At 41.8% G+C, this 15,673-nt stretch overlaps 1 protein-coding gene across 3 annotated transcripts in view; it reads left to right on the top strand.

The window, feature by feature from the left end:
* The first annotated feature begins 2,403 nt into the window (after positions 1–2,403).
* RGS22 (regulator of G protein signaling 22) overlaps positions 2,404–15,673 on the top strand; it is an 80,528-nt gene continuing 67,258 nt past the window's right edge. Inside the window, exons 1-3 of one of the 3 annotated variants that reach the window (XM_088675741.1) lie at positions 2,404–2,906; positions 4,424–4,452; positions 13,293–13,355. In XM_088675741.1, the coding sequence (XP_088531867.1) occupies positions 2,882–2,906; positions 4,424–4,452; positions 13,293–13,355 (117 nt within the window). In that variant the 5' untranslated portion in view covers positions 2,404–2,881. The remainder of the gene's footprint in view (positions 2,907–4,423; positions 4,453–13,292; positions 13,356–15,673) is intronic. The other 2 variants (XM_060277686.2, XM_088675740.1) reach the window with 2 other exon arrangements.

The following is a 15,673-nucleotide window of genomic DNA, read 5'->3' as shown; positions in this document are numbered from 1 at the left end:
GTGTTTGATATCTGACGCTCTTCTGTGCATTGTTCATTGAAATATACTCAATTTCACCGCTAGGGGACATCAAAGATTCATATTCGAAAAATACTTCGCAAAAGCTTTTGGGGGGTGTGTGGAACCTGAACTAATGCTTTTAGGCTATTCAGTGCATCTGTAAACTTAGCATTGTAGGTTCCTGCTCCAGTCTTGCCTGCCAACTATAGCCAATGAGTATTTAATATTTAAAATGTGTTTCCTTTGGCTATCAGTTATAACTTATGGCTCTGAGAAGTCTTTGTTTGTTTCAGTGAGATCATGTTAAAGACCTGGAAGGCAGGAAGAAGCTGGCTCATCAGGACTAAGTTATGACATCTTTCTTAGTCTCCCTAACAGCTCAGCTGGCTTAGTGCGCATAGGAGGACATTTGCTGGAAATAAGAATATTCAGCATAGCTCTGGAAACACAAGTATTCCAATAAGTTGTGGTGTCATTAGGTTGCTGACAAATCCCAGGCTTGTTGCTTCCTTGTGGTGATTGTGTGATTCGAATAGCCTAACCATGGGCCTCCAGAACTCTGTGGAATATATCCTCTCATTTAGTGGATGTTTTGTTGGTCTCTTAGAATTATAAAATAATAATACACTTTGGTCATCAGTAAAGTCAGGTTTCGATATCAATTTCATTGTACAGTAGTGTCAAAAGATTTGTCTTCGTTGGAATCATTATGATTGTAAAGTGCTATCCAACACAGCTTAGCATAAGAAGCAAATGGGCTACTTAACCTGAGCTGTATATTGATTGCAGTGATAGTTTTATCTGATTTGTCTGAACTCTAGTTGTCTGAAGCTGGGATTCGAGGCAGTCAGAAGCTCAGTATTGTCCACTTATGTTGATGAATTTCATCTGATAATCCCCCACAGATATGGAAGAAGGGTGGACAAGAAGGCTTATTTTTTCCTCTGAGAGAGCAAGCCCCCTTGAATGGAGTTGGGCTACTTCTGAATAAACATGAAAGGATTGCACTGTCAGACTCTACTAACAATAAAATAAAATCTGATTTTATTGTTTACTACCAAAGTGCAGGTAGCACTGTGGGGTAAACCACAGAGCCTAGGGCTTGCCGATCAGAAGGTCGGCGGTTCGAATCCCCACGACGGGGTGAACTCCCGTTGCTCGGTTCCAGCTCCTGCCAACCTAGTAATTCGAAAGCACGTCAAAGTGCAAGTAGATAAATAGGTACCACTCCGGCGGGAAGGTAAACGACATTTCCGTGTGCTGCTCTGGTTCGCCAGAAGCAGCTTAGTCATGCTGGCCACATGACCCAGAAGCTGTACACCAGCTCCCTCGGCCAGTAAAGCGAGATGAGCGCCACAACCCCAGTCGTCTGTGACTGGACCTAATGGTCAGGAGTCCCTTTACCTTTACCAAAGTGTTAACATGCACAAATCCACTGGCATCTTGGACGTTAAATTTCCAATTTATATGGAGAAATATAAATTACAGGCTATTACGGCCACTATGAAAATTAATTTAAAGCGAGTCTACTAATCTCAGCGCAAAGGAGACTGCATGAGTTAAGAAAATAAATGGCAGACAGCCAACCCATGAGCAGAGATAGAAATAAGGGCATAAGCAGGAGCAGGGATTCAGAATTAATACTTTAGTGAGACAGTGGAACCCTTTGATGCTACTTACTATTCACCTCTCACTTTTCCATAGCCCAAAGTAAGTTTCCGCAGGATTAAACTATCACTTTTAAACCATCCGTATTTTCACATATCGCTAAAGAGGGCGGGAATGCTAAATGGAGCGGGCCAGCGGGGAGCCTGGAAATCCTTAAAATTAACTCGGTCTCAAAGGAGGAATTAACTCTGATTAGAAATGTCATTAGCACCTGTTTCTTTTGCAGAGATATTTTGAATCTCAGCTGTACCAGGATGAATTGTTGGAGGTATTTATTCTGAATCAGTCAATCCAGAGCAAAGGCCATACCCTTTTTGCATTCAAATTATGGCGTTCCTCTTCAAGTAATGGAGAAGACCTTTTGCCCCTGTTTAGCCCTAAACCTAATGGCATCTGCACCAGGATAGTTAAGAAAAGTCTGTTCAAAGTTCCTCCATGGAAGGAATGTACGTGCTCCTGCCAGACAGGTCGGCGTTATTTTGAAGCCGAGGGGTCATGACAAAGAGTTGTTTGATTAAAGGAGAGAGGGGGGAGGCTTGCCAGAAGCAAGCGCAGATAAGAATTCTACCCAGTATAATCGTCACCAAGGCAGCATTACGCGTTGCTAAATGCATCACAATATCGGCGAACCAACCCCTCCTCTTGCAGGTGATGGGAGCTGCAAGCAGCGTGGGCAACACCTGGAGGATCCTATCACCAACGCAAGTCTTTGCAGCCGTCTAAACGCAGCGGACTTTTTTGGGGGGGGGGGAGAGACCCTCAAGCTGTTTCCTAACGGGCTAGGACTGGAGAGGGCGCTGTCGTTTGCAGACCCGGCAGGGCGGTCCTGCGCCCCCTCGAGGCTGAAAGTGAAGGCAAGGCACATTGGAAGGAACTGTGCTCATTGGTTCCGCGCGCCTCGCTTTATCCGGCTGGCTAGCCAAGCCGAGAGAAAGCCTTCGCCCCCAAGAAGACAAATGTTTGTTCATGGAGTCAAGAAGCCTTGTTTTCCCTGTGCACGGCCTGCAGCAGCTCCATAGCAACCCAGCTTGGCTGTAATAGCGCCCAGTAACTAGGACAAGTTGCAAACGCCGAGCAATTCGTGCGTGCCTACGCTTAGGCCCGCTGCAGTCTCTTTGCCCCGGGCCCAGCAGAAGTTATTTCCCCGAGCTCCCCTGGGGACCATGAGGCTTTAGCTCAGGCGCTGTACAGAGTCAGTGCGCCCATCCTCACCATGCGAGAGAAGAAGCTCACCACGGGTATGTACTGCGGCCGGAGAGCGTGCCAGACAATGAAGAGGATCGGATGCGCTCCGCTTTAATCCAATCACACAGATCATGTTTCAGTGGGAGGGAGAGAGATGGATGCTGAAAGGAAAATACATTGTCAGCCAGCCAAGCCCCACAACCCTAAAGGGCATGTTCACAAGTGATGCTCAGAAGCGCTTTTTAGATTGGAATGCGTCACGTGTGAACATTGCTCTTTCCACCCGGGCCTGCATTAACCTGTGACTTATTGCACAGGGTCAGATACTGAGGCTGTGCAGGGAAAAGCCTAGTTAGCAGGGGTAACTAAGGTCCTACAGGTGTTGTTGCACCCACACTCATCAGTCTCAGTCATCATGGCCAATGCTCAGGGATGTTGGAAGTTGTGGCCCACAGGTTAGCTGCACCTGTTTTAAAGGTTCCTGGGTTAGAGTCCAGTTCTGTATCCACTGTATCGGCCATCCAGGATTGCCTCTGTTAGCAGGATTCATCCAGGAGTTGAACCCATTAGATTTTGAATGTACTAAGTCAGGCATAGGCAACCTTGGCTCTCCCGATGTTTTGGAAATACAACTCCCATGATCCCTGACCACTGGCCCTGTTAGCTAGGGATCATGGGAGTTGTAGTTCCGAAACATCTGGAGAGCCAAGGTTGCCTAAGTCTGCACTAAGTCCTAGACAAGGATTTAGTGAATTCATCTATGGCGCTTGAAATGAGGATTATTCAACATGCATTGGCAAATGTTCTTAAAAGCCTTCTGCTTTTAATTTTGATGCCACAAATCAAATTATCAAGTGTCTGTGCATCTTATAGGTGGATACTGCAAACTCATAAGTTGGCAGATTCAGTTGTCATTTCCCTAAAGTATATTTCAGGAAACCGTTGTTCTTTTTATTGCTTAGGCCCACTACATGTTTTCACTTCTGTACATCAATTTTTGGAATAATGCATTAGAATTGGCCACTAGCTAGAAAACAAACTCATTCCAAAATGGTTCCTTTGCTTTTAGCTGCAGCTTCACATGCAGGAATCAGCAGGTGAAACTTTTTTGTGTGTGGGTGGTATATAGAGCTAATAAGCAGATGATATGTTAATACTGTATTTGCAAAACAAACTGCTCTTAAATATACAAGAAACGAGCTGATGACAGTTACCAAGGCTAAATTTACACACCCAAACATCCTGAAAAGGGCCTCAGTGAGGTCCCCAATATGGGAATGAGTCCCCCAAAATAATCTATATCTCCACCGCCTCCTTATTGTCCTTTACAAACAAGTATATCAGTCTGTATCTTGCAAATAATCAGGAATATATTTATTTAAAAATTGTGAAATAGCTGCTTTTTTGATATGTAAATGGGTTCTTGGTTCTAAAATGTACATTGTTCGCAATATTCACAACGACATTTGCATAGTTAGTGATCATTGATCTCTGGTAAGATTGAAAACAAATGAAAAATGCTTTGGCTGAATAACTTTTATTCCCTTTCTCTTTTTGTGTTGTGTTTCAGTGCCCCCCAGCATAAGAGATGATGAGTTTGTAAGTAAACATTTTTTTCCTCCTGCCCTCAGTTTATAGATGAATCAGGGAGTTATTATAAATATAATAAAAAAATTCCTTCAGTAGCACCTTAAAGACCAACTAAGTTTTTATTTTGGTATGAGCTTTCGTGTGCATGCACACTTCTTCAGATACAGTGAAATGGAAGTTTCCAGGCACTTATGTAGAGAAGGGGTGGGGAGGGGTGGGGATGGGGAGGGGGGATCACTCAGAAGGGTGGTGGAAATGGGTGATTGACTGACTGATAGCTGTTGATGACCGCAAACGACTGCAAATGGTTTTGCATGAAAAAGCAAGGGTTGAGATGGCTGAAGATCGCTTATCATGTATAATGAGATAAGAACCCGATATCTCTGTTCAAACCAGGTCCCTCCATGGTTTTGAGCTTGGTGATAAGTTGCAATTCAGCAACTTCTCTTTCCAGTCTATTTCTGAAATTCTTTTGTAGTAAGACAGCTACTTTGAGATCTTGTATAGAATGTCCTGGGAGATTGAAGTGTTCTCCTACTGGTTTTTCTGTCTTCTGGTTCCTGATGTCAGATTTATGTCCATTTATCCTTTGGCGTAGGGTTTGGCCTGTTTGTCCAATATAGAGAGCTGAAGGGCACTGTTGGCATTTGATGGCATACACAATGTTAGAGGATGAGCAATTAAATAGTCCTGAGATGGTATGTTGGATGTTGTTGGGGCCAGTAATGGTGTTGTCTGGGTGTATGTGGCAGCAAAGTTGGCATCTGGGTTTATTGCAGGCTCTGGTACCAGTGTCCATGTTAAGTCTGGTGGTTGTATTATTGTGGGTGAGGAGTTGTTTAAGATTGGGTGGCTGTCTGTAGGCAATGAAAGGTCTTCCTCCCAGAGCTTGAGAAAGGGAGCTGTCATTGTCCAGGAGAGGCTGTAGATCTCTGATGATGCGTTGTACTGTTTTAGCTTGGGAGCTGTATGTGATGACTAGTGGTGTTCTGTTATTTTCTTTTTTGGGTCTGTCTTGCAGCAGGTTCTCTAGGTATCTGTCTGGCTCTGTTGATCTGTTGTTTAACTTCATCAGGTGGATATTTTAGTTCTAAAAAGGTTTGCTGTAGATCTCTTAGGTGAGATTCTCTGTCTGTAGAGTTGGAACAGATGCTTAAGTAATTGCATGACAACTCCTCACCCACAATAATACAACCACCAGACTTAACATGGACACTGGTACCAGAGCCTGCAATAAACCCAGATGCCAACTTTGCTGCCACATACACCCAGACAACACCATTACTGGCCCCAACAACATCCAACATACCATCTCAGGACTATTTAATTGCTCATCCTCTAACATTGTGTATGCCATCAAATGCCAACAGTGCCCTTCAGCTCTCTATATTGGACAAACAGGCCAAACCCTACGCCAAAGGATAAATGGACATAAATCTGACATCAGGAACCAGAAGACAGAAAAACCAGTAGGAGAACACTTCAATCTCCCAGGACATTCTATACAAGATCTCAAAGTAGCTGTCTTACTACAAAAGAATTTCAGAAATAGACTGGAAAGAGAAGTTGCTGAATTGCAACTTATCACCAAGCTCAAAACCATGGAGGGACCTGGTTTGAACAGAGATATCGGGTTCTTATCTCATTATACATGATAAGCGATCTTCAGCCATCTCAACCCTTGCTTTTTCATGCAAAACCATTTGCAGTCGTTTGCGGTCATCAACAGCTATCAGTCAGTCAATCACCCATTTCCACCACCCTTCTGAGTGATCCCCCCTCCCCATCCCCACCCCTCCCCACCCCTTCTCTACATAAGTGCCTGGAAACTTCCATTTCACTGTATCTGAAGAAGTGTGCATGCACACGAAAGCTCATACCAAAATAAAAACTTAGTTGGTCTTTAAGGTGCTACTGAAGGAATTTTTTTATTTTACTTCGATCCAGACCAACACGGCTACCTACCTGTAATTATAAATATAAATATGATATAAATATAATTGCTATATGTCATGCAATTACTTAAGTGAAGCAAGAGTGGAACAGAGGAGCAACAAAACCTCACACTCCACTCCCTATTAGTTGTCATCCACTCAACCAAGAAAATTAGCTTCTTATATCACAAGACAGGGATAGAAATTGGAAAAAAGATTTCTTTAAACATATTATTTCAAAATTATTATAATTTTCTTTATAATGGTGCACACTTTCCTATGCATATTTTCCTGGAAGTAAGTCACATTGTGTCCAATAGAACTTACTCCTTAGTAAATTGGTATAGGATTAGACCCCAGATGTAAGAAAATTTAAATTACAAAGCAGAGGGGATATTAATTTCAAAATTAGGACAAATTTCAAAATTAGGACAATAGGATAAATTGCATTACCGACTAATTAAACTAACAAAAGCATACTAATTTGTATATTAATTACTGCTCTTTTCACATGAGAGCAGTACATGTGAAAAGGATCTAGGAGTCTTGGTAGACCACAAACTTGACATGAGTCAACAGTGTGATGCAGCAGCTAAAAAAGCCAATGCAATTCTGGGCTGCATCAATAGGAGTATAGCATCTAGATCAAGGGAAGTAATAGTACCACTGTATTCTGCTCTGGTCAGACCTCACCTGGAGTACTGTGTCCAGTTCTGGGCACCACAGTTCAAGAAGGATACTGACAAGCTGGAACGTGTCCAGAGGAGGGCAACCAAAATGGTCAAAGGCCTGGAAATGATGCCTTATGAGGAACAGCTTAGGGAGCTGGGTATGATTAGCCTGGAGAAGAGAAGGTTAAGGGGTGATATGATAGCCATGTTCAAATATATAAAAGGATGTCGTATAGAGGAGGGAGAAAGGTTGTTTTCTGCTGCTCCAGAGAAGCGGACACGGAGCAATGGTTTCAAACTACAAGAAAGAAGATTCCACCTAAACATTAGGAAGAACTTCCTGACAGTAAGAGCTGTTCGGCAGTGGAATTTGCTACCAAGGAGTGTGGTGGAGTCTCCTTCTTTGGAGGTCTTTAAGCAGAGGCTTGACAGGCATATGTCAAGAATGCTTTGATGGTGTTTCCTGCTTGGCAGGGCGTTGGATTGGATGGCCCTTGTGGTCTTTTCCAACTCTGATTCTGTGAATTAAAGGTTTGCCAGATATGCATTTAATTACTAGACACATACCTGCAGTGCAATCCTATTCTTGTCTATTCAGAATTTCAGTGGGACTTACTTCCAGTAAACATGTATAGGATTGCAACCTTAGGCACACATTTTTTAAATTTTAATTTTACCTGCTCTTCACCAGCAGGTCCCAAGGCAGGTTAAAGCAATTTAAAGTTCAAAATTAAAAACAGTTTAAACAGATTACAATTGGATTACAATCATGGGAATAGGGTGGGCCCTGAAATAAGATAAGATAACAAAGGTTTAGGTTGTAACTGCAGCTGAAATGCTGCATGTTAATATCATCCATCATTTCCCTTAAACATGTAGCTCTCATAGTGTTGTTACATTGCGGCTTTAAGAGCTTGGCCCTGTCAACACTTTCCCATTTTTCTTTTGCCCACCCACTTTTTGTATAGGCTTAAATATAGTAAGGTTTTTCTTTCCCCTTTATCTTTGCAAGGTATAGATGGCATCACAAGGCGAGCAAGTCCCCATGAAAATTGACTTACCTGTTCTTTGAGCCCTCTCCCCAGTTAGCTAGGGATGTCAGAGAATTCCAATGAAATTGGAAATGGAAATAGCTACAGTTAAGAAGCTCATCTATGGTCAGGAGTGGAAATCAGTCAAGTGAATACGATCAGTATTCATTCACTTGGTTGTTGTGGTTTTTTTGAAGTCTGCAAATGATGCATAATTAATGATTAAGTCATTTTTATGTTGTTTTGATGTTTCCTTTACATGGAAATGAATATACCGGTAAGTTACATGAATAGTTACCTAACTGATACAATTTATGTTAAATAGTGGACAGTGAGATGAGTATGGTAGCATTTGGCAGAAACCCAAATGCAGCGGAAAGGAAACAGTACTGATTAAGATGAATACAGGTCAGAATAGAAGTCTCTGCTATCTTACATCCTTGAAGAGGAGATAGTCCGTTTCTAGTGCTTTTACTTGTCTTTGCTGCTAGCTCAAACTCAAGGCTCAGGCAAAAAAATAGCAAAATTATTGATAAAATACTTGGTACATTTTGCCTCAGTTCTAGAAAGGTGGGATAGCTCCCTGTAGGCACAGCCAGGACTGATCCAGAATGTACTAAGTGCTGTATTATCAAAGGGTTCGAAGCACTCTGTTATTAAATCTGCCTGAGATGAGGACACAACGACCCTTGGATGAGTTTTTACGCAATAGGGAAGAGAAGGGAGGTAACAATATCCCAAACTGCAGTCGCTTCCAGATGACCTGTTTATATTAAGCATTTGTTCTGATTTGCAGGAAGATTAGATGACCTTGTGTCAAAGCAAGTGCTACTCACAATTCCAAGTGTATTTCCTCATCACTTTTCTTATTTTAAGACTCCAGTCTTTTAGGGAAATGGATTTGTTGCGCAAGACTTCCCAGGGACGTTTCCCATCAGTGTAACATAAAGTGTTAGCAATAACTTCCTCCTGTTGAACTTCTGTCATACAATTGTTAAAAGCAAACGTATTTGTACAAGATGGATCAAGGTTTCCCAGGATTGTTCTTTAGTCAGAAAAAAAAGATTTGTGTTTCTACCAGCACCAAGGGACAACAACTAAATCCAAAGATAAACAGAATCTTAAATTAGAAGTTTCAAGGCTTCGGTTCAAAACGTAATTGCTCAAATCTAATTCTTATGGAATTTTGAGTAACTTGTGAAACACATTGACGTGATATCTGCAGCTGTTTTCATCTGAGAAGATTAAGCCTTAAATTGTAAGATGTGAATTGGGAATTGCTCCCTCCAAAATCTACTTTATTCCTTCTCTCCCCTTCTCTCTATTTCCCCCCCTCTGATGCTGCCATTGTTGCAAGGGGAGTAAAGGTGGATTTTTAAAAGGGGAATAACAATTAACAATCTATGGGGAAGTTTTGTTTATATTAAAAAATAAAAGATAATTCCATTAATATGCTAAATGTGTGTAAAATGTAGTAAAATATCTTAATTGATACAATTTGTATATATTTCTTACCCATATTTTAGTCCCCTAAATAACATGGTTATGGCCAAATAAAAGCACACGTCTGCATATTTCTAAAGGGTTTCTAATTCCTCTATTAAGAAGCGATTTGTTTTATACAGTTCCCTGGGGACAGAAAAATCTGCATTTCTTGTTAATTTTTCAAATCCAGTCATCTGCAATGGGGTGATTTCTAAACTATCTGCATATGATGACTGAATAAACATGAAATATGGCAGTTTATTGACTGTGGCCTGTTTCTAATAATTTTTCATGCAAAACACAACTAAGCATTTAAGACTCAGATCATTGCCTGTTTTAGTGTGCTGCTGTGTGAAGCCCATTAATCTCAGAGGTTTACACAGAGATTGTTACGCTTTGAGATCATCATTATCTAATCACGTGAGAAATGTGTTTGCAATGGGGATGTCAAGGCCAGGATGGGGCTGTGGCGATTGTACCTCAATCCAGTTATTGACATTCTGAAGTCAGTGGCCTGACCGGGAAACTGCATGCTGAAAATGTGCTGCTGTCTTCTACCAGGCTTGATCTTAAGACTAGACCTGGCTGAGCCAGGCTTTTTACTTCCTGCCAATCCCAGGCTTATGCTTCACAGAGGCTCCTGTTCCCTTCTGAAATTGAAAGAGAGCGTAGAGAGCTATATGCAGCTCACAGTAGCTCACCAGGGCAGTAGCAGACTTTGGGCACTCAAATTTCAGTAGTGCCTGTGTGGCACCAAAATTTGGTTCCCCCAGCTTCTCGCTCTACATACTAAATTATAGTTGCTGTGCTAATAATAATAATAATAATAATAATAATAATTTATTTATACCCCACCCATCTGGCTGGGTTTCCCCAGCCACTCTGGGCGGCTTCCAACAGAAAAATAAAATAAAATAATCTATTAAAGATTAAAAGCCTCTCTAAACAGGGCTGCCTTCAGATGTCTTCTAAAAATCTGGCAGCTGTTTTTCTCTTTGACATCTGTTGGGAGGGCGTTCCACAGGGCGGGCACCACTACCGAGAAGGCCCTCTGCCTGGTTCCCTGCAACTTGGCTTCTTGCAACGAGGGAACCGCCAGAAGGCCCTCGGTACAGGACCTCAGTGTCCGGGCAGAATGATGGGGGTGGAGATGCTCCTTCAGGTATACTGGACCGAGGCCATTTAGGGCTTTAAAGGTCAGCACCAACACTTTGAATTGTGCTCGGAAACGTACTGGGAGCCAATGTAGGTCTTTCAAGACGTGTTATGTGGTCTCAGCGGCCGCTTCCAGTCACCAGTCTAGCTGCCGCATTCTGGATTAAGTGTAGTTTCCGGGTCACCTTCAAGGCTTGACATCCAGTGTGACTGAACCAGTCGCACTCCCCTAAATCTGCCTCTGAGCAGGATAGGCCCTATCCTCAATCTTAAAATTTCTAGTTTAGGAACTAGAGGTTCGTGCAAACCTCTAAATCCCAGCATCTGGCACCATTGTGGCCCAGATGTTTTTAGGTAGGTATGAGAAATTGAAATAGGAAGATGAATATAGTTGCCTTCTGATAATAATTCCAATGTCCTTTATTTTAAAGGTAGTTATTTTCAGGTGCAGGTGGGTAATTTCTCTGAACGGATTGTCCGGAGAAACATGCCATAATTCTAGTCATTGGGAGAAGGACTTTTGGTTGGGTGGTAGAACACATGCTTTGAATGTAGAAGGCCCCTGGAGAGCCCTGATTCCTTTTGTTATAAGGATCAGATAGCAAGGACAGACCTGTGCTAGAGACCCTGAGTACTTCCAGATGTGGACGGTTTAGCAGCACTCAATCATTAGGGCCAGCCAGTCCAAGGCATTTTGCTGTCTGAGGCAGTAGACAAGTTGGTGCTAAGAGAGAGGAACAGCTGAGGGGCTCAAAAGGGATAGAGGCTGCTGCTGCCCCACTCCCAAGCAATCCTAACCTAATGATCAACCCCTTTCCAGCTTTCCTTTTTTTAGCTGGAATGGGAACTGTTCTGTCACACTTCTACCGTAATAGTCACCAAGTGAGTAGCCCCCCCCCAATTTCCTCAACCCCAAATGTTTGAGGGAGGCATGATTTTCATTGAGACCATTGTGTGTGGGGAAAGGGTATTTAAATACACCCTCACTGCATTCCCCATCACAATTGCCCCCTACTTCAGAGGGGCAGAGGAGAAAGGTATCAGGGCAATTCTATTTGAAGAGCGAAGAGCTAAAGTGATGGAGCCGATTCCTAGAGAGGAGAAGCAGACCACAGAGAATGAAAATGGCTAGAGCAATCAGCAACAGCCATAATAAAAAAATTCCTTCAGTAGCACCTGTAACTAGCAACAGCCATGTGAGGGAATTGCACAGCTACTGCATTTAGTTAAAAATGGAAACAAGATGGAAACCATGAGAGGAGAGGCCACAAATGGAAAGGAATGGATACGAAATGGATACAGTGAAAGAAGAATGGCTACAAAAGCTTATGGAATATGCAGAAATGGCGAAACTTACCAGAAAAATAAGAAATCAAGATAACAAACTTTTTATAAAAGAATGGAAATGGTTTATTGAATATTTACAAAAAGAACTGTAAACAGATAAGAACATTGGCAGGATTATTGTAATAACCTGCAGTTTTATGAGTATATATTTAAAGTAGATGAATTAAGCTACCGTAATTTGGATATGCAGAAAATATTAAAAATAAATTTAAGGAACCACAGAAAGAGAGGGAAGGAAGTCAAGTTTTGAAATGTTAAAATGATTATAAAATTACTGGAATGTATAGAACTGAAAATCATAAAATAAATAATAAAAAAGAAACCATGAGAGGAGAATCTTTCATAAAATGTGAGCGAACAAGGTAGTAGTAAATGTCCTGTAGTAAATGTCCAGTAAGCAGCTGCTGGCCGTATATTGGGCCAGATAATTTATCCTTCTAATCTAGTATGGTTTAGTCCAGACATCCCCAAACTTCGGCCCTCTAGATGTTTTGGACTACAATTCCCATTTTCCCCAACCACTGGTCCTGTTAGCTAGGGATCATGGGAGTTGTAGGCCAAAACATCTGGAGGGCCACAGTATGGGGATGCCTGGTTTAGTCTGACAATACTGAACTAAATGGACAAACGGTCTCACCTGGTGTGGCAGCCTCCTATCTACCTGTAAAGAAAGTTGAAAACAATTCACAAACAGCAAACTGACAGTATGGAAATTGCCAACCCCTCTAAGAAGGCAGCAATTTCCACTCCAACCTACATTCATCACAATCTGCACTGTTTCTGTTGAACCAAATTTTACATTATTAGTTTTGCCGCCAACTGTTGAATGTAAATTATATAACTTGCATTTGTTTCGTAGACATCTAAAAGCAGCCCTGTTTCCGGAAGCGTTTAATATTTGATGTTTTGTTGTGCTCTTTTATATTTTATTGGAAGATGCCGAGTGTGGCTGAGGCAACCCAGTGAGATGGGCGGGGTATTGTTATTCAGTGCAAAGGAAATGTAAAAGCCGATTATAAAAATAATTAACCACATGTAGTTTGCAGACTTGAAACAACAATGTGAACAAATACAAATCATATTTAACTGATTTCCATTCCTGAAGAAAGTGCACGCTGCAGCAATTTTTGCTACCTTTTCAATTCCCCAACATCCCTACTCCTGTTAGATGTAAACTGCTCTTGCTTCATCACATCAAATAGTTTTGTTCTTTTTGGCCCTTGCAGGAGGATTATTTAGCAACCGATGATATGCTTGTAGACTTCTTTAATGAATTCTTGAATCTCCCCGTAAGTATGTTTATATAAACGTTTCCTTAAACACTTAACTGTGAATATTAACTGGTTTATGAGATAATATAGGGTAATAGGGTGACGTCTGTATTCTTGAAGTGGAATAGGTGAAGTGGAATAGCCCTTCCCGCTTGCCTCCAGGTCACTGCAGATTCTAAACTGCATTTCCGAAGTGTGAGCACACATAGTTGGTTGCCCATGAAAATATCACAGAGAGAATGTTGACTTTGTAAGAATTATCTCATGCGGGAAACCCCAGTGGGTTTCCAGGTTGAGAGAACAATGTTACAATGCATGTCAAAGCAACAAAATGGAACGTGGCTGTTGAGAAATCCTGACCTCATCATGATTTGATTTTCTCAGGAGGGTTTTCTCTTGTCAACATTAATGTGGTTAATGTGAACATTTTTATATTTCCAGTTTGACTCTCCTGCAGCTCATCACACGAGTTACTCGGGAAGAATGTGACGCCCCTGTTAAAACACCATTACAATTTGGCCTTTTATCTTTGTTGTGCTTATGCAGCCGTTGCCTAGAAACAGGACCCAGCATTACTATGTAGGCAAGAGGTTAAATTAAGGAATAGCATTGGGCTGAATGTCATCTACCCCAGGAAGCATGCGCTTGAGGAGAAAGAATTGTTGCTAGCCTACATAGATGCCAGAAGTGATCATCTGACAAAATTAACCAATACATTGTGATTTTTATATAGTGGGGGATTTCAGTGGTATGGTGGTCGTTGGATGGCCTACTTCTAAGGGGGAGAAGAGTGGCACTTCTTGCATAGAGATCTTTTTAGTAATTTTATTCATAGGTGTGGCTTGAGCATAATGCTAAGCCATGGTTTGTTTAGCCAGGTGGCTTAACTGAAATGCACTAGCTCCTGGGGAGGAGATCATAGCCCTTTTGCTCCTCCCTTGGTTTTTGGTTCATTGGGGCATGTCAGCTAAGCCAAGGTTTGTTTTAGTTTGTTGTCTAAACCTGGGATTATGGTTGAGGTCTCTCTTCCTTAACTGCAATCTGTACCCAAGGTTCGTCATATGTTTACTGGTCATGATTAAGAAAGGGAGACCTTAACCATGATCTCGTGTGTAGTTGATACACTAAGTCAAATCTTGGCTTAGCAGGCATCCCACACTGACGTAAAAAGCCCAGGCAGGAGGAAAGTGAACGTGAGCTCCTCTTTGGGAGCCAGCATATTCACGTAGTCACAGTAAGCCATACACCAGGGGGGCAGAGATGGGTTTAGTTCCCCCAACTGTCAGTCAACCAAGTGATCATCACTGTTCTACTCATATGTTCAGCCATGCTTGTGCAATGCTCTGGGATGCAAAATGTGAGGCGTCTCGTCCAATACCACTGAACCCTTTTGCATGTGTGAGGCCCAGTTCAGAAGAGTGAAGTCAGTTGTTGAATTCGGGAATGTGCCTTTGATTAACTTAGTAGTTTGGTGCTAATCATACTGGCGAAGGCAATTGGTTGTTTCATTCCATTCCTGTATATATCATGTAAGTGATTGGTGGTGAAGCATCCAAAATGACAATACGATTTATATTTAAAACATTGTTATTGGCATCTTTTTTTAACTACATTAAAGGAACCAGATGTTTTCAATTTTGCTAATTGGAATGCATGTTGGAAAATGGGCCCTTGGGCTCTACAGCTAGGGACTGAATTAAAAATAGATACAAGTGATTAATTAATGTTATCCTTGGTTAGTTTTCTATGTAAATATTGTACAGCTAAAATTATCTAGTGTCTATTCAAATAGCTCCAGATTATGGAATTTACGTGCTTCATTTGCATGCTCATATAAACTAGCAAGGGTTCAACGATTTGGAATTTATTGTTATTATTTGTGTTTCTCTCCTCTTTAAATAACTGCAGGAAACTTTAAATTCTTACGTTGCAAATACTGTATAATTAGGTTCCCGCCTACCCAAAGTTAAGAAATGTCAAAATAACATAAACGAGAAGGGAGGAGAAGGAGGGTCACCAGCCACCAGATGCCCATAACCAGTAAGGTTTCTATGTTGACAGTGCACGAAAGATCTTTCTAGTAAGTTTAGAAGGTGAAAGGCAGGGGGAAGTGGAATCTGTGGGCCTCCAGGTGTAGCTAGGCTCCAGCTCCCATCAGCCCCAACCATCATGGTGAAGGGTCAGGGATTATGGGAACTGGGGGTGTCCAGCAACATCTGGAGGCCCACAGGTTCCATATCCCCGGTGAAGGGTCACAATCTCAGAATGTTCTAAAGCAAAACCTAATGCCATCAACAACAAAAAATCAGCGAGAAACCCATCCAGAATGCAAATGA

Source organism: Zootoca vivipara, chromosome 8 (assembly GCF_965207765.1).
Source record: "Zootoca vivipara chromosome 8, rZooViv2.hap1.1, whole genome shotgun sequence".
Lineage (NCBI taxonomy): Eukaryota > Metazoa > Chordata > Lepidosauria > Squamata > Lacertidae > Zootoca > Zootoca vivipara.
The sequence above is the reverse complement of the archived record's forward strand: the minus strand, read 5'-3'. Positions and strand labels throughout refer to the sequence as shown.